Genomic DNA, 20784 nt, shown 5'->3' on the forward strand with positions numbered 1-20784 from the left:
CAGTCTTTACAATATATATATATATATATATATATATATATAATTAGGTTGCTAATTGAAATATCCGAAATAAAAATAAAAAGAAATCACATATCACATTAATTAAAACTATTTACGGCTCATGTGACTCATGCTCAATACTCGGGTCTAGATACAACATCAAAATTAATAGAGAGCAACATTTCTGCATATACACGACACCGCTCGTGCTTCATTTTACTTTTACATATTCAAATATTTAATAACTATTCCTTCGTATAATATCTTAACATTTAAGTGGATTTTGTTGTAATTCTTTTTAAAGAATAGATATTTTTGCTATGACAAGTTGAGAATTAGGAAGTGCATGCTCCCAGATTAAAGAATAACACACCCGCACGAATTCAGCTTTTGCACATCCTCCTTTCTCTTTTCTGCAATGCACCCAAAACAAAAGGAAAAATGTAACAAGTTTTGATCATTTGGCCATCCTTCGATAAACAGATCAGATCATAAGCCAACGAAAATGCACATAAAAAGAATCGTGAGCTAACCAAAAGCATGAAAAATGTTAGGGATTAGGGGTTTGTAAGCTCTATCATTTGTTTTTCTTCTTTTATACGACTTTTCCCCTTTTGAAGGCACAAGAAGAAGTTAGTATAACTAATTTATGCAGTTGGTAGAATCCAAACCAACTAGAAAGGTTAAACTCAAATATGAGATTCAACTGTCAAATCTATTCATCTCTAAAAGAAACTTATGCAGTAAGATCAGTGTCAAGTAGTAAGTTAAAAACATAACCTACAAAGACAAGTGTTTGTGTATATATCTATATTATATATTAAGTCCCTAATTGATTTACTATCACAAGTTAATCGAGTACCAATTCAATTGAATAATGATAGACGTAGTAAAAAAACAAAATTAAGTTATATATTTTTATGAGAGTCGAAATACAATTTCAATGTTACATTCGCTTATATTTTTACGGTTTTCAAGCAGGGAGAGCCCTGCCTACCCCTCCTTTTGCCTGGGTAATGACTAAAATACCCCAGCATGTTGCAAGAAAAAGGTGGGGTTGGGGAGGGTTGTAAACAAAGTTACATGACATGAATTCATCAAGGATTTAAATGCATCTCTTGTATAAGAGGAATAAAATAAAGGCATCTTAATTCTAAGCAAACTCAAATACCAAAAAAATTTCAAGAAAGAGAGCTGGACAAACCTGTTTTCTTTTTTGTTGTAGCTAGCTGCACTACCACATGCATTATAATGAAACCGATAGGAAGTTCATCAAATGTTATCCTGAAATCAGCGAGTGTTTTGTTGTTTTCCAGAACTTTACCAGCATGTATAAGTTTCAGATCATTTATTGACTTTGGTGTGACTGTTTTCTCTGAAATTACATGAAGGCTCCATTAACTCAAACTCAGGTAGTTGTTGCTGGGGAGGAGCATAATCCAAGACATAAAAATTCCAATTCCATCATTATAAATTCTCATAAACATGACACATGCATACATGAGTTCATATATAATGGCCAACATTAGTCATTTTCTTCAAGCTGAATGGTATCATCAAAATGAAGAATTGTGGTTGATTTTGTTTAGATGCATAAACATTGTGGATAAATTAATTTCATTCAAAATTAGCATAGAGGAATAACAAACTTTTAAATATACCATGCAGGTTATGATCATTACTGGATTGATTCTTATCAATGAAAAGTTAACAACAGACAACATAAAAAATAAACTCAAAGAAGAGACCTAAAATACTGATTTTTTTTTTGGGTACAATCAAAGTTTACATTACAATCTAAGAGGAATGTGATGTTAACATCAAAATTCGAAGCCTGAACCTTGAGCTAGCAACATGGAACTTTTAACATTGTGGCTAAATCAATGTCATTCAAATGAGTATATATGGACAATCAACTTTTAAACATACCATGCAGACAATGATCATAGAATTGATTCTTATCAATGATAAGATTAGGAATAGACAATATAGAAACTTAAATACTAAATTTTTTGGTACAATCAAAACTTCTATTATAATTTAGAGAGAAGAATATTAACATCAGGACTTGAATCTTGAACGTTGAGGTGCTTTTAAGCATTTGCTTAAAATATTGAATTGTTACTTATAAACTTAATAAAGACAATCAAACCGAGCACTTAAGATGGGACTCCCATAATAGAGTTCAACAAAGAGTAAGTTAAGAGGAGGAAACATTAAAAGATAAATAGATTAATAACCTCGAGGCCACTCAGCAACAATCTTTTGCTTAAGATTCGCAACAGTCATAGATGATGTGTAAGTATTGTGTGCTATATCTGTCCCATCATAAATGCGAAATTTAAGCTCAATAAGCTCCTCATCATTAGCCATTGTAGTCTTTTTTCTCGGTTTCTCCACTTTCAAGTCGAATGCTATAACAGACGAACAATCTTAGTCTCAGAACACAGTCTCCCCTCACTCACCTGAAGAAAGAACAATAATTCCATGTATCTAAAACTCAAACCTAAAACATTCACATTGCAGAAAAATTATACTCTCAATCTTGAGTAATCAATTCAATTGTCAATCCTAGATATATTAGGCTCACAAATTATTAATAATATATTCTACAATATCAACTAGAAAGCATAAAATGCAGAACTTGTTATTATCTTTTTTTTACTATTGTTTTTCATACTCATTGAGAGAAACACCTACTCTACTTCAAATTACATTATATCAAACTAACCTCAGTGAATCTTTTGAGAAATTTTTTTGGTAAAAGTGTATGCAAATCAACTGCTAGAGAACCTCGCCAATAGAGTGAGCACTTCATAGGATCTAACTGATAACTGAATAAGGTTCCTTGTTACTAGCTCACAACCAATGTTCCTTTAACAAGATGCAGAACTCAAATTCAAGAACAAAAAACAATCATAATTAATAATAATATAACAATAAGATATCAGTATTAAGCTATATTCTGATCGGAGAAGAAAATTGAAATCAAACAACAATATTTCTATAAATATCAAAACAGTACAGAAAAAATCTGAAAAGAAATGTAACTAAAAACCTAATGGAGATGAATTCGATAAGATTTCTGGTTTTCGCTTCCTCTTTTTCTTTCTTTTTCCTTTTTCTGTTTCATCGATCCATGAAATGAATTAACAAAATCATACTACACATTGTCTCTTTTTTTCTCTCTCTCTCTAATTCTTTTCGACTTCTTTTCTCGCTCACCAACTAAATTACTAAACAAATCAAAGGAAATGTCAGGAAACAGTAAAAGATCATACATGCACAAAAAATTGAAAGAGAAAATACCTAACCAATAAGCCATTGATGGAAGGTCAGTGTGTATTGTGTGCGTATGTGAGAGAGAGAGAGAGAGAGAGAGAGAGAGAGAGAGCAAAAGCCTTTGTCTATCGACTACGTAGGTGTTTGATCCAAAAAGAAAAAAAAAACTATTTTCTTTCTTTGCTTTTTATTTAAAAAAAAAAAAGAAAATTCCGAAGATGTCTGTGATAAGATGTTAAAAAATCAAAATAGATAAAAATGGTGGATCCAAACTAGAGCCAAATTTATACTAGTAACTCTACAATTTTACAGGCTTAGTTACCCTAAGGATGACAATAGAATAAAGATATTGAAACTCACATTATTTGCTTACCATGTCAAACATAGGGTTTTTCAAAATGAAAAAAATAACCTTACCCTTTACATGGTGCTGCATAATTGGTTTCTCCTATAATTAAAGGTCGTTACCAACTGATAGAGAAAATGAAGGTCGTCGTTATTGTTAGTTATTTCCCTAAAATCTTTCAACTACTTTTTCTTTTCTTTTTCTTTTGTCTAGTTAAAAATAAAAATAGTTGAACAAAAATAAATCATTGTAAGTATATATATATTTTTTTCAAATGAAAAAAAAGCAAATTTTTTTTTAAAAAAGAAGTTAAATATAATATTGTCATTATTGATCTCTAGAGAAATCAACACTAAAACAACAAACAAATAATTAGAATGCATACTAATGTACGGTGTCTACAAGTATGACAGGTCAGTTGTAATATAATTGTACAACGAGATACGGAGTACTCTGAGAATCAAACCCAAGAGAGTCGGCAATTGAACAAATTCTAGCTACAAGCATGTAAAATAAAGAGTCTAACTAACTAATTGCTAAACACTATAGTGTGACAAACCATAAAATCAAGAGTAATTATACTAATTTACCAACTAATTAACGCAAGGACTAAAATTGTAAACTATGCAAAGTTACTAAATTAACCAATGAATAACAAATTGTGGTTGATTGATTTCGATGTGGTTCACTAATCTTCGAATTAGGGATCTAAATTACTTAAACTCTTAAAGTGGTTCCGTTTTACCTCTCAGTCTCAACTTTACCAAATCAAACAAATTAGTCTGGTTTATCTTTCGATCTCACCGGTTAACCTAGGACTAATGAATTGATGCTCAATAAGATTACCTCTCAGTCTCACTTTCCTAAATATTCCCTAAGGGTGTCGATCTTAAGTTTTTAGGTTTATTCAATTTAGTCCAATTTATTACAACTTAGTCCCCCATCCAAATATTAGCTTACCCACATCTCCAGTAACCAACCCCTTTAGAGTTTAGTTATCCATACTAAAAACTAAGCTAATAAACATGAAAGAAAAGGAAATGTCAACCATTAACATAAAGTTTAAGAAAAATATAAAGTTTGGATTTTTAATCTAGAAAGCTTAAAAGTAAAGTAAATATGAGCATTCAAGAGTAAAATGGAAAACAAGAAATATAAAAGGTAAATTTTTAACAATTGAAACTAAAGGAAACTAAAATACATTAAGCTAAAGGCTAAAATGTCATTACAAGCAAAGGAAATGGACTAAAAATGCAAATAAACCCTAGCTACAGTGATAACTAACTTTGCTAACTTAAAGAGCAACAAGAATAAGAAGAAAAATTGTACAAAAATAAACTCTATAGTTAAGGAATATGAAAAATAAGAAACCCTAAAAATGAAGAAGAAAACCTAAGAGAAACTAAGCTAAACCTAAGCTTACAAGTTGTGTCCCTTTCTCCTTAGTCAAAATTGGTTGTTTTTAGCAGCAAAATTTGACCCATTTATTGACCAAAATGCCCTTGAACGAGCCTTATTTGATTGGTGTTTTGGTTGGACAAAGATTACCCTTGATGTCATTTTTTGTCCCCTTCACGATATAGATATCGCGATACTCAGGGTAAGATATTGCAACGTTGTTGACAATTTTAAAATAGGGTGCTCCTTGGCAAGTGGGTATCGATACTCAGGGTAGGATATTGCGACATTGTTGATAATCTTAAAATAGGGTGCTCCTTGGCAGGTGGGTATCGCAATACCCAAAGAGGATATTGCGATACCATTGTAGGTGGTTTTCATCTCGGGCCTGTTGGAGGTATCGTGATTCCCATGCTTTGATGTCATAATACCCCTTTATTTAGTGATGTTTTCGCGCAATTTTGGGTCACCGTCGAGTACCTACAACACTCAATTAGACATTAGGGCCCCCAATGACACAATTGGCCAATTTGGGTATCAAAATAAGTAAAAAAGTGACATTTACACTTATTTAATTGCAAAAACTAAAATTAAGCTAAACTAATAAAAAGACCCTTAAATTGCTTAAAAACAAGGTCGTTAAGTGACACGAGGAGCCTAATTTGACATATCAAATTTCAATAGATTAATTATATGTTACTTTTATTTAATAAAGGCTTTTAGTCATTTAATATATTTTATATATTGCATTATATGGCACTTAGAATCTATATATCTATGTAGGGTGAGCAAAATTCAATCAAAAATAAAAAAATGAATTTTGAGTTAATCGAATCGAAGTTATTTAAGTCAACTTGAATAATTAATTCAAGTTTTGAGTTTGAGTCTAGTTGAATTTTACAATTAAAATAACTCGAATAATTGAATAATGATTGGTGTAAATACCTTTTGGCCCTGTTAATCTTCAAAATTTGAAAAATAGCAAATTGGTTTCTTTTAACAAAATTACAAAAAATTAAAAATTAAAAATTAAAATATTTATAAAAATTCTAAAAAATGTATAAAGAAAGTTAAAAATTAAAATTTTCTAAAATAATAATTTTGGGACCTAAATAAGTTAATTAATTATTCAAGTTTGTCATAATAAAGATATTATTTTTATTATTTTGCTTTGAAATTTTTTCAAATATATATGATTTTAAATTTATGTGCTCTAACATTGAATTAGTTATACTATAACAATATTTTAATTTGATATGTGTAATTTTTTAATTTCAGTTGATTCGAATCGATTCGACCAAACTTGAATTTCATTTTGCTTGACTCAATTAAAAAAAAATTCAAATCAAGTTAAGATGATAAAATAGGACTTGTCAACTCGATTAACTTGAAATTTCTTCACTTGATTCGATCGAACACTCATCCCTATATCTATCTATACACATATAAAGCTCTTGACTAAGTTAATGTTATGAGTCAACCGGACACCAACTTAGCTAAAAAAGTTTAAAAACCATTTTTTTAGAAAATAGTAACGTAACATCCTGAAAATCCTCTTAATCGTAAGAAGTGTAAACTCATGAGTATATGTGCTAAGATTTGTTAGAGTAAATAAAATTTGAATTATCAATGTTAGTAGAAAAGAGTAACATATATTGAAGGAAGTTAAAACAAGTAATATGTTGTGAGATAATGCTTTGAAGCAAGGACTAAATTATAAATAAGTTAAAAGTAATAAGGTAAAATCGTAAATACTCAAAAATTGAGGATTCAAAGTAAAAAATAGAAAATTATAAGGACTAAATTTATAAGTTTGCCAAAGGTTTGAATGGTGAAATTGTAATATTAAAAGTGTTAAGGGCAAAATAATCATTTTGCAAGAAAGATAGTTTTTGGAAAAATTACTAAAATACCCTTGCATGTATGGATGAATCATGGCCATTGGACTTGGAGATTAAGGAGAGGAATATGGACTCTTAGATTATAATTATGGTGTTGGTGATATTTTATTATTATTTAATTTTTATTTTAAATAATATTTTATTAAGATATTTTATTATTTTAATATATATGATAATTAGAAAGGAAGTATGAAGAAAATTATTACTTTCACAAAGCTGCCAACGTCCACAAAAGAGAGAAGAAAGAAAGTTTGTATTTTATGCAATTTAGTCCTTTTCCATTTAGTCCACCATTTTCACCCAAATTTTTAGGAATTTTCTGTAATCACCAAAAAGGAAAAGTGAAATAGAGATCCTAGAGAGTTTGATTATCATTTTGGAAGCAAGGAAGTGGGGTTGGAAGTGGAAGAAGTTAAGAGAAGTTAGGAAATCAAGGTATCAAGGCTTGAAGATGAATATAGAAGTGTGAGAAAGCATGGGTATGTGAAGAAATTAGTTAAGAAATTAAGGCAAGTGGTTTAAATTGTTATGTTATATTTATTTGAGTGTTTAATTTGATGAGATATTGTAAAAATTAATTCTGTATAATTATTTTCTATGTTCTAAGTAAAGAAAATATTATGTTTATGTATGAAGAGAATGATGGATGATTTTAGGAACAATTGGATGGATGATTTTAAGTGAATAACTAAAACAAAGTAAGTGTGAGTGGTTTAATTATGAAAATTTGTAATTCAAAATTTATTAGTGTGAATGATGAACTATGTATTTGTGACGTGGAAAGTGTGAAATATTTATTTTGAATATTATTTGGATGAGCAAATTGAAAAATCATTTGTTAATGTGATTAATTTGATAAAAATCAAAATAAGGACTAAATTTTAAATTTGGAAAAAAAATTAAATTAAGGATTTAAATAGAGAGATTAAATTTTGGATTTTTTACGATAAGACTATATGTTGGGGATTGACCGGTATATGCAACAACAAGAAAGAAAAAGAGAAAAGAAAATTGGTACACAAATATTTATGTGGAAAAACATCTCCGAAGACGATAAAAAACCACTGGCAAAGTAGACTTCACTAAATGAGCAAATAATTTGAAAGATTACAAGATAGAGTAACCAAAACAGAAAACTTGAATCCTGGGAAAAACAAAGCTCTTTGACTAAAACACGAAATTCCTTTAAACTCTTTTAATCTTAATGTGATGAAGATGTAAATTCTAGGGTTACTAAGGCCTTTTTATAGGCTGAAATTCGTGTGAATATATGACTAAAATATCCCTAGAATAATCAGAGTTCAACTGAGAAAAGATAGCAGAGTTTAACTAGGAGAAGAAATCCAATTTAAGTTGAATACACGTCGCAACGCCATGACGTGGCATATCACCTCGTCAGGATGTCATCCATCCCATCATCATAACGTCGATTCTTTTTCATCTCTAGTTTGCTTGAAAATGTGAGGCACACCCCACAAAATCTCCACCTTGACTCGTATTTTCATAACGCCTTCTTTGTCGATCCCCTTCTATAATAGCCCGATTTCAGTGGTGCCGAAAATGATGGTTTTGAGACCACAATTTTCAATAAGGGAATCAATAAATATTATTAATTTAATATTTATGAACATTTAGTAAATTCATATTAGACTTTAGTTGGGAAATTTAAATGTTTAAACCACTAATTAAGCAAAAAGGATTAAATCGTAAAAGTAAAAAAGTTAAACCCTATTAGTTAAATATACCAAATAGCCATGAAAAGATGAATAAGTGGACTTAGGGTGAGTTTGGATGGGTGGTGCGTTTACCTGCGGTTAGTGTAAAAACAGGGGTGACGGTGAGATTAGATACTGTAGCGATACTGTAGCGTGAAACAAAAAGTAAGCTAAATGCATTGCACCGCACCCAATCGCCTATCCAAACCTACCCTTAAAGGGCAATTATACCCTAACATAGGTTAGTGGATGGTGGGTGAACAACTATTGATATTTTATGTGTTGAATTATAAAAATAAAATAGTAATGATGGGTATTAGGTAAGAAAAATGAAGAAAACAATTTGGAGGGTATTACTTCTTCTTCTTTTTTTCAAAAGAAAATCGTGAAACCCCACTGTTGAGTAGGAGGAGTTTCAGCCAAGCTTCCTACCTTGCTTTGGGTGAGTTTTTTTTGGTCCATTTCTATTGATTTTTCTGTTTTTGAGTTCATTTTAGCTTAGTTTAGCTAACCCGAGGGTTGATTTGTGAAATCGTTAGAAGTTTAGGGACTTACCATGAATGCGATAAGTGTATTTGTAAACTTAGTTATTAAATCCTTAAGTTGAAGGTTAAATATAAGTATTTTAATAAATAATTTTTGATGATTTTGAGTTTAAGGTTTGAGAGTATAGTAAAATGAAATATGAATAATATGAAATGATAGAAAATTTGGGCTGAATTGAAAACATAAAAAAATTGGCTAGTTTGGTTTTTGCATGGATTGTGGTTAAATTGTGAATTTCGGTTTAAGGACTTAGTTGTACCAATGTTAAAGTGTTGATGGTGATTTTGTAAAATCACGTTAAAAGGGTTATGGGTTCGAATTAGTTATTTTAAGTTGACTTTTAATGATTTAATTGAATAAAATTATTATTTAGATTAAGATATGCAACAACTGGACTTGAATCGTGGAAAGGTCAAAGTTTCAGATTAGTCGTCGGTACCTTTCTGTGCAGTCGTGTAGTCAAGGTAAGTTCGTTTAATGGTAAACTATCAATGTTGTAAATTGATGGAAAATTTATTTATGTTGTGCTTTGTATAATTTCTTTGTATATAAATTGTTAATTTGTTATTTGGGCGATATTGTAAGATAGTGTAATTTAAGATAATGCGTGTAAAACATTGAAGATTAGGGAATGATATGGAAACATGCTTCGTTTAAGCCTTATGGATACTTAGGATACAAATGACACGTCATTAGGGATTATACATTTTCGGGTGCTGGTCTTAGGTGTCCTATCGATGGCTAAGGTTCTGCGTTAGTTGAGGATTCTCCATAGATGGTGTGAGTAGCATTGTGCAATCTAAGATCCCGACCCACAGCTTGTGTGAGCATTACATGATACAGTTATACTTACATGTACAGACACACTTCGTGTGAGCATGGTTCCCATGTATCCTAAGTAGATTCGTTTGGTTCAATGGATATTAAAGTTTAAGCAAACGTTTGAGATGTATAAATGTTACATTGGATATATGTTGAATGTTATGTACCAGTTCACTAACTTGTCAGAATGGTGATTGAAATTAGAAATCAATTATACATATGAGCATGCTAATGAAATAATGCATTCACTTTATAAATTAAGCCTATTTGGTAAGTTTTTGTTTAAGTTAATATGTGCTTACTAGACATTATATGCTTATGTATTTGTCTTTCTTTTCTTGTAGATCATCTGAAAGGTTGATCGGTTGGAATTTTGTTGGAGCACAATTACACTATCCAATCATCATTTTGGTAGCTTTCGATTACTTTGGTTAAGGTTATAAATGGCATGTAATAGGACTTAAATATTATCTTGGTTTGTTTTGTTTAGTTGCCAGGTCTATTTGTGTTTATTGCCCTTTTTTAGGATGTTTGTAAACATGGTATAGATATGTGATGTTAAATTCTTATGCATGCCTTTTCGAAAGTGAATAGCATTGGTTGTTTTGGTTGTTTGTAAACATAATAGACTAGTTTAGATCGATCCTAACTAGATGATTCTGAATTACTTTTTTTTCTATTTAATAGATTAATAAAATATTAACCCCTTAGGCTTAAGTTAAGAAGGAAAGGAAGAAGAGGGATTAAATCAATCTTAATTAAATTGTGGATTGGTGTTAAATCATTGCTTGTTATTTAACTTATTTAACATCTACAAGATCCACAATTTCATGAGCTTGGGCTTCTGTTGTTGACATAAAAAAAAATCTCTTTCCATGTCTTTGGATACAACCTATAGAGGCTTGCCCGTTCTTTGTACATAAACCCTTGTGAGACTTTCGCGAAGTTTTAATAGTTCTTCCGCTTCCAGGATAAATTCTCCTGTTTGTGCCTCATAAAAAAAAACTAGCAGGTTGATGGATCATTACCCTGATGATATAACATAATAAAAGGTTCTTCTAACTCACATAATGAGGCAAGAAGAATAGCTAAAAATAGCAAAAGAATAATAAGAAAAAAAAGAGATAGAATTGAACAACCATACAGGCATTTTTTGTGCATTGCATACGGCTTTACAATGGAATTCTCTTTTTTCTTTCATCGAAAAAAGAAAAAGAGAAAATATAGAGAGCGTCTATTAGACCCAGATCACTAAATGATCCAATTACCACCCTTCTTTTTTTTTCTTTTTTTTTTCAGAAAAGTTCAAAAATACTATGATTGCTTTGTTGCTTTATATATTTATTTCGTCTGTAATTCAGCAATCCCAAAGTTTTTTTTTAAAAAAAAGAAAGAAAAAAATAGTCTAGGTTTGTTTAAATGTGTTTTTAAAGTATGGAAATGATTGGTTTTAATTTGGCTTGGAACCTAGGTGTTGGATGAAAGTTTGCCTTGTTTTAGAAGCTTTTTAAGGTTCACACGGCCTGGGCTGTTCCACGCGGCCTGGCCACATGGTCATGTGTCTTCTTAAATTTAGGTGTAGGATTTTTCATGCAATCATAGTTAGTTACATGGTCAAGCCACACGGCTATGTGTGAAGCTACACGGCCTAGGCTATTCCACACGGCCTGGCCACAAGGCCGTGTGACCCCTGTTTCCAGAAGTTTCAAATTTTTGCATATTTTTCTATTTTGATTCAAATTAGTCCTGGATCATTCTCAAACTATTTTTAGGGCTCCATAAACTTGATTTAGCCCGTAAGTGTACTTTTACCCTGATTTTTATAAGCTATTGAATGTTATCATTTATTTTATATTTTTGTTTCTGTTTCATGATAAATGTCCTGATTTGTACTGTAACGCTCCGTAACCCCCCAATCCAACGACGGAGATAGGTTAAGGGTTTTACACCTTCAAGGGCCTAACTTGATTTTGCGCGATACTTAATGATAACTTTAAAAAATAGAGTTATCTTAAGCTCTTCTAACTATAATTCTTGCTAATTCTGGGTAGAATATAATTAATTTCCAAGTTTTAAAAAAATATTATTTTATTTAATTAAGACTCATGGGAATTAAATTTAAATAAATAAAATGCTAAAATTTTAGAAATTAATATTTATTTAATGACTAGTGAAAGCAATGATTGAAATTGTACAGGCCAGTGATGAATTTTGCAGTCAATTGGGCCTTAAAAGCTCAAGTGCATAACCGACATGAAGGAGCACCTACTTGGGCCTCTCTACACATCCAACCCAACATGGAGGAGCTCAGCACATCTCTTGACCCAATGTTAAAGCCTAAACCGTGCACATGTAGAAAGAGGAAAGAAAAAATTAAAGAAAATCTCAACATCTTCAACCCCTTCCTTGATTCAAGGAAACCATTCAAACTTCTTCCTTGATACATGTATGGATGGAAACTATATGGAGAAAAAGGAGGAATTCCATGCTATTTTAGCCATGAATGTTGGATGGCTTCAAGTATAAATAGGTGACCAAGTTGCCATTCACTTCATCACTCAAGCATTATTCTCTCATCTTTCATTCATTAAGCATTTCCATTCTCTCAAGCATTCTCTTATTTTCTTCAAGAGTAGTGAGCATTCTTTAAGTAAGGGTAGTTTAATATTAGCTTGTTTAAGCTTTACTTGTATAGTTCCAAATGAGGAGAAGAGGAAAAGACGTGTGCTCTAGTACGGGCAACCACCGTGAATGACTAAGAGTTCTTTCCTTTAACTTTTTCTATTATGTTCTTGCTACTGAAAGCATGATTACTTTGTGTTATTGTGTTTTCATGTTAATTACCATGTTATAATCTTGTTAATGCTAGAATTGTTATGAATTTTTAGTTTATATTCAATAGTATCTTGATGAATTATTCTGTGTATCTGGTTATGTTTACGTAGTTAAGTAAAATCATACTTATGTTTATTAACGCTACGTGATGTTAAATAAATAAAAATTAGTATATTTATCTGAGAAGATGGTTGTTAACTAACACGATACTTAATTGGTGTTTGTTTAATTAATTAAGGATGATTAGTTAATTTTGTAGTTATGCCTAGAGGTACCTACTACCCTATATAACCTCAGGAATGTGTGATTAAAATTGTTTCAGTATAGACTTAATTTTGTTACTTCACATAGTCTTTAGAGTTGCATTTGACATAGAGATATGTGATGAACCTACAAGGCTAAACATAGTGACTTTGAGAGAAGCCTATTAGTGATTAAATTGTTCCAAGTTAGACTTATACTGTTACCTCACATGATTTTATAGTAACAATGCCTAAGAAGGTAAGCTAAAATTAAAGGTTAGTAACTCATCAGTTATGCCACAGTTTATTCGTAATAATTTTCATCAAGGTTAAAATGAATATAGGTTAAAAAGGATTAACTATTCTAGTAATTTATGATATTGGAATAACCCATTTGTATTGCTCATTATTCTGTTGATTTTTGCATTCATATAGGATAAAACTCATTTAGCTAGGTCATTTGCATAAAACTCTCACTATAAATTTTGTTGTTACCAAATTGTTAATTAAATCATTTCACAAATATTAGCTTTAATATCAATCCCTGTGGAGATGATACTCGTATACTTACTAATTTAGTACTTGTTACAATTGTGTACACTTGCACATAATTCGTGAAGATTTTAATTATATACACACCGCGACACTTAACCGAGTCCAAATAGTACTTGGACTTTCAAACTGGAAGACTTTTAGTTTTCTGAACTGCCAAATTAAAGCTGACTCATGTTTACTTCCGATAAACACAATGCTTTGTCTTACCAACTCTTGCACCTAGATGAGAACCTCTCTTATTCAAAACGATCATACTTTTATCGCTTATATGAATAAGTTTCCTATGCTTCAAATGAATCTAATTCGACTCCATAACAGACTAGGAAGTTGCTACTTTCCTAGTCACTATTGTACCTTACAAAGTATATAGACTATCGGTCTGCTAACCTTTCATCAAAATGAGAGCTCCACAAGATAGCTTAATGTCGCTTGACTTAATCACAATTTTACAATCATTCGAGTCTAACAAACTAATAAGTTTAAATTATATAGGTTTATTTAGCACATTTTTAATTGGAATTTATGCATATCTCAAGCATCTAGATAGCTAATTGTGTAATTTTAGTTCATACTGAGACATTGGGAATAATTTTAGTAAAATCTTTAATTTTACATAATTAGGTGTTAATTTTACATAATTTCACTTTATTATGCTACATGTTAAATTTTTGCTTAAATTGCTGCAATTGGACCATCGAATTGCTCAATGTTGGGAGCTATATTAAAGACACACATACAAGGAAGCTAATTATTTCATATTATGGATGGAAAGCTAATGAATTGGACTTAAAGAATTGTAACCCAACTTGGATGATGATTGTTGAAAAGAATTAAGTTTGCCTCGAATTGGGTTGTCAAACCGTCCAATAGGGGGAAGAAGAGCCCAAATTCGGCAAAGACATGAAGAGAAGCCCAAAGACTTTTGGAACAATTATTTAAGGGTCCCTACATGTGTAAAAAAATCACATAATGGCCCCAACAAGTTGTCATAGTTATCTTCCAACCTTTCTCCTTGAATCAAGCAAAAATTAGGCACAAACCAAACAACTGTAACGCTTAGTTTGTGCAAGTGTACATAGTCGTTATCAAGTAATAAGTAAAAGAGTTATCATCTCCACAGGGATTGTGTATGCTAATTAATATATTTCAAAATTAAAGTTAACAATTTGATGATAAAAATAATATATCTTGAGTGATAGGTGATTAACTAAATTAAATTATCTAGATTCAAGATTGATCCCTAATGCAATTTAAACTAAATACAAGTATGAAATGAAATGTATGAATGAATTTAGCAAAAACAGAAACTTCAACAATTGAAATGAAATGTATGAATGAATTTAGCAAAAACAAAAACTTCAACAATCAATAACATGAATATGCTAGGATAATTACATCATTCAACTTAGCTTATTTTTTATCATGCTTAATAGTGTTCGAAAATTATTCCATGGCAACTCGATCTTTCATGAGTTAGGAAATCAAATTAAGTCATTTCAGAATCTCTTTCTTAGTAAAACAAACACTTTACTGATCATATTAAACTAAGGGTTTCTTAGGATTCCTGTGAAGTAACAGGGACGGGTTAGATTTGAAACAGTTTAATCACATAAACCTAAAAACTATGCAAGATAATAGAGCTCGTTAAAGTTATTATGAACCTTTAATTTAGTCGGGTTAGGATCTAAATTAAGCATGCACATTTCAATTATTGTGTCCACTAGCTGTCGTCTGGTTAGGATTGCTCGATTAATTATAATGCATCCAATCACGTTTGAATGAAATACATACTTGAGTTTAATTGAAAACATGATCAACTGAGGCACAAACACTATATACATGATTTAAACAGACTTCATTAAATAAATGCAATCATCTTAGCTAAATAGAACTTAGCTACCATTGTTGATGACAAGATAATAAAGCACATTGCAAACATAATTAAAATCAAAATAACAAAGTAAATGAAGAATAAACTCTATTGAATCAGTAGTCTCGTGAACTCTGATTGAAGATGTTTTCCTTCGATCCTTGTGTTGCCTCTTTGGTAATGACTCCTCAAGGTGGCCAGCTAAGAGATAATCTTATCAAGGTTTTTGGCCAAGAAAAAAATATGGGATGCTATGCGTGGAAATGAAGAGAGGAAATGAGAGAATGAATGATGACTGAGAGATGTGAAGAATGAAGGATGTGGGGATGATGGATGATTAAAATGGGGAATGAGTGGGGGTATTTATACTTGAAGTAGATGGTAGAGTTTACTAAAAATAGGGATTGGAATCTCTCCGTTTTCTCCATTTCTTGGTCGACCACAATTTATGTAAGAAGGTGGATGGTGGTTCCTTTATTTGAGCATAGAATCATGCTAAATTTAAGCATGGGTTGGACGGTTTCAAAGGTAATCTTTGTGTGCTGATTTTCAATGATACTCCAAATGTAGAGACCTCCAGTAAATATCCCAAGATAGATTTTTGGGCAGTCAACATGCTTGTGTCGAATTTGGGCTTGACTCCCCTTGTTGGACGGTTTTGTAACCCATTAAATAATCAGACTTGTTGTAACAGCTTATTTTCAGTGAAATTGAAACAGTAGTTTCGGGACCACAAATCCTACATGAAAATATTTATTTTAATATTATTTTAATATCTACAGTATGTTAGCAAGGTTGTATAAGAATTTCGTTAATATTATTTAAATATTATTTAAATATTTATTTTAATATTATTTTAATATCTACAGTAGTTTCAGAATTTTTTTGTTTGCATGCTTAATTTGGTATGTACAAGCCCAATTTCGCTCGGGCCTAAACAAACAAAATAGAAAATACCAGCCCAAATTTGCGTAGGCCCTATACCAATAATCCCAAAACCTAAACCTACCCAGACCAAAATACTAACTCGATTCAAAACAAGCCCAAACATTATGGCCCAAACCCAACAAAGACTAGGGTTTCAGAACCCTAGCCCCTTCCGTATGCGCCGTACCATTCTGACCCCTGCTCTGCCATCGCAGCACATCCCATCAGCGCCGACGCCGTTCACTCCTACCTCTGACGCCGCACCTACTCCTGCAAAAACAGATACCAAACAGAGAGAAACAAGCAAAGGCACAGGAGACAATAGCAAAGATCAATTTATTTTTATTTTATTTTATTTCAGGTATAAAAAATCGATTTGTAAACCGAAATGGGGGGATTTTTCTGAGTTTTTTCTCTTAAAGGCAAAAGCCGAATACTGTAAAAGGGGATTCTCTTTTTTTTTGTTTCTTTTGTAACATTTCACAAAACCAAGAAATAGAAAAATCAAAGGTGATTTTCGTTTTGCATTTCTTTCTTTTTTATCTCTTTTTTATTGTTGTTTATTTTTATTTTTATTTTTATTTTTATTTTTTGAAAAACAGTTTACATTTGCAAAAAAGGAAAAAAATATAAAGAGAAAGAGCAAAAAAATACCTTTTCTGTTTTTCGGCCACCATGTATGGTGGCCGGCGCGGTGGCGCTACGGCGTTGGCTCGCCGGAAGCTTGGCCGGATTTTGGGGAGAAGAAAGGGGGAGAGAGAAAATTTTCGGATTTTTTCTGAAAAAAGGGGGAAATGAAATTTTTTAAAATTTTTTTGAAATATATAGGAGTGTGAAACGGCGCCGTTTTGTCTTGGATCGGACCGACCCGACCCGAATCGCCAAGGATCCGCGTGTTTCTGGATAAAAGGGGTTATTTGCGCTGCTGGTCCTTCCGCTTTTGAGGCTGTTTATGATTGGGTCCTATTTTGTTTTTGTTTTTCAATTTTGCCACAAAATTTCATTTTTCTCTCGATTTGGTCCTCAATGAAGCTGTGCGTTTTAGAGGAGAAGGGAAATTGTCCCTTCCAGCCCCTCTATGTTATTCGCACATTCAAATCAATCCCTCCTTTTTTTATTTTGATTTCACTACCATCTTTTATTATTTATTATTACTATTATTATTATTATTATTTTACAATTTCAAATATGTATATATATGTTAATATGTTTTTATAATATATATGTTTTTTTATCCGTATAAAATATATATATATGCACATCGCTTTATCTTAGAATTTTTTTATATTTATGTACATATCTATGTTCTTATAATGTACATGTTTATATCTTATATATGTAAATACTTATATTTTCATGTTTTATAATTCATATATATATCCTTTATTTATTCTCTTCATTTATTTATTTATGAACATATTTGTTGTTATTTTATCTTGCTTTAGTTTTGTCTGCTTCAGATTTATCATGATGCTGCACAATTGCTTTTATATTAATCTTATTACTAATTTATATTTCGTTTTGCTCGTGATTATTTTATTTACATTATTATCATTATCATCATCATTCCATCACACTCATTTTATTTAGATTTCAAAAAAAGAAATTTTAAAAATATAAGTAATACTCAGGTATTTTGGATCTTGAGAAAATCGAGCCCTAATGTATTGGGTCTCGATTTTCTTCGTTGAATTTAAATAATCGAGATTACTCTTTTAAAATGATAAAAACTCGTTATCGAGAATTCAATACGTTGTGTCCTAATGTATTGGATGTGACACGTTGTTTTCTCGAGACGAAGATTTTTCAAATAAATGTAATATTCAATGTTTAATATTTTGATAAATTGTGCCCTAATGTATTGGGTTGCGATTTTTCATTTGATTTAAACAATTGAATATTCTTTTAAACTTTATTACGAATCTTTTCTAAATCAAGTTTTAAACGATATCGGAATTAAAAAGGATCGTGTCCTAACTTCTCGGTCGTGATCCCTTTTTATCCAAGATAGTTAAATATCTTTTGAACAAGCATTTTCATTCGCGATCGGGAATTCGAGACATTGTGTCCTAACTTCATCGGATATGATTCTCTTTCTCGAATAACGTAAAACATGCCCTTTTCCCAAATTTTGATTTAATACAAGGATCGTATTTTTAATTTTTCCAAGTTCTCGATTTTCGACATCAAGACATTAAGTAATCAACTAGGTACCAATTTTGGGCGTATCGAGGGTGCTAATCCTTCCTCGTATGTAACCGGCTCCCGAACCCATTTTTTTGAATTTCGTGGACCAAACTTATTGTTTTAATAAAATCAAATCGTTTATTAAAAATAACCACTTTTCGAGGTGATCCAATCACACCTCATAAAAAAGGATTGGTGGCGACTCCCATTTCATTTTTTAAAACCCAAGTCGACCCCGTTTTTCATCAAAAAAATGGTGTCAACAGCTTGGCGACTCCACTGGGGACTTTAAATAAGAGAGTCAAGCCACGAGTTGATTATTTATTGTCTTTTTGTCGAAAGTTGAAAATTTGATTTAAATCTACGATCCTCTCATTGCATTTCATTTGTTTTGAGTTATAGTTTTCATCATGTTTTGTATTTTAAATTTTTATATCTTTCTGTATTGCATTGCATTGCATGACCGTTGGTCACACCTTTTAAGTGGGAGTGAGAAGCTAGTCCTTCGTGAGGTTTTCACCTCCGTGCAGGATAATGGATCACTTTCGGGATACATCCGTACCTATGTCTTCGTGAGATTTTCATCTCCGTGCAGCCATAGGGAAATGTATTCCCCTGAACCGAACTCGGTCTATATGAGCCTATAATGGGTGAGGATCGAGGAATCTGCTGGTTCGGGTACCTTTACTTTAGAGCCAAACCTCATGTAGTGAACCTTAGGAGCCCACCCTAGGTAGAACCACTTTGAACCCCTAGTATTCACCCGAATATGTGTTCTCTTTATTCTTGCTTGCTTTTGCTTTGTACTAACTTATTTTCTTTTTTTGATGATTGCATTGCATTTTCATCATAAAGAGGTGTTGATTCAGGTTCGGTCGTTAAATAGAGATCATGTCATAAGGAAATGGGTCTTTTGATAAAGTGGAAAATAATACGGTTGCCCGAATATGTTCCGAGAAAACACAACAAGAGAAAGATGATAGAGGACAACACAACTATTGCTCTGATGCCCGAGGATTCAAGATGATGAAGATTATTCAAGAACAGCTGAACTTTCTTAAAGAGGAGCCAACGAGCATCATGAGGATAGGCGAGCAACGAGTCGTGGCTCAAATAAAGCAAAAAGGAGATAAAATAGATGTCGCTTTTGAAGAGTTCGTGAGATTCATCTTAACGCATGAATGAAGAAAAGGATCGTTGTCTTGGAATATAAGGGCAAGGCCGTATATATATCCGTTTTATGTAAAGAGATTTGTTTTCTAGTAAAGTTGTCATAATAAGAATTGAACCAAGAATCAACGTCTCTTTTTGCATTCATTTCATGCATTTGCATTACATTACATCATATGCATTAGATTTTCATGAAGTGACCCTAATTAGGTAAAATTATTTCAGAAAATCTGGAAAACCAACATTCTTGCGGTACCCGAATAGAAACTAAAGGAATGGACCAAAGGTTGGAGAGATTAGAGCGAATGCAGATACAGATGCAGGAGCAATTGACCGAATTTCAACAGGAGATGAGATATCAGATACTAGAATTACAGAGAACCATGATAAGCCGATTCAACCGATTATTAGCTGGAGAGTTAGAAAAAAAGGAAGGATCTGATAGACCACTCTGAGGTTGATAATGAGGATTTTGCTCCGACAAGTGTCCAGGTTCAGCCAGATGGACACCCACAAGGGGCACCCTTTACCATAAGATCTCAACAATATCAGACTGGTACAACGGCACCAATGAGTGGCTTGACGCTACCAAGATCCAATTTTCTTGTTGCACGTGATGATCCAGTAGAAATGAAGCAGGTGAGGGCAAAGTACCCAGATACTATAGAGGCCCCAAGGAAGAAGGGGAATACGGGGAATAATGAAAACAGATATAACAAGGGCCACTCAAAACCAATCACTGTGGGCAAGTCAAAGATAGAAACCACCAGACGTCGAAATCAAGCAAGAATCTGGGGTGAAACCAGGTACCGAGAAGCTCCAGTTCACACCAATTCCGATGTCATATAAGGAGCTGTATCAAAGCTTGTTCGATGCACATGTTGTTGCTCCTCATTACTTAAAACCCATACAGCCTCCGTATCCCAAATGGTATGACACGAACGCACAATGTGACTATCATGCGGGAATTACGGGGCATTCTATAGAA

The 20784-nt window shown here is 32.0% G+C and overlaps 1 protein-coding gene across 1 annotated transcript; it reads right to left on the reverse strand.

Moving 5' to 3' along the window:
• Positions 1–357: 357 nt before the first annotated feature.
• Positions 358–2373, reverse strand: LOC105793636 (membrane-anchored ubiquitin-fold protein 6). Its single transcript, XM_012622501.2, has 3 exons — positions 2241–2373; positions 1205–1375; positions 358–413 (listed from the first exon to the last, which is right to left on the reverse strand). The coding sequence occupies exons 1-3, from the start codon at positions 2371–2373 to the stop codon at positions 358–360; spliced, it is 360 nt and encodes a 119-aa protein (XP_012477955.1).
• Between the last annotated feature and the right edge of the window lie 18411 nt (positions 2374–20784).

This window comes from Gossypium raimondii, chromosome 8 (assembly GCF_025698545.1).
Source record: "Gossypium raimondii isolate GPD5lz chromosome 8, ASM2569854v1, whole genome shotgun sequence".
NCBI classification, from domain to species: Eukaryota; Viridiplantae; Streptophyta; class Magnoliopsida; order Malvales; family Malvaceae; genus Gossypium; species Gossypium raimondii.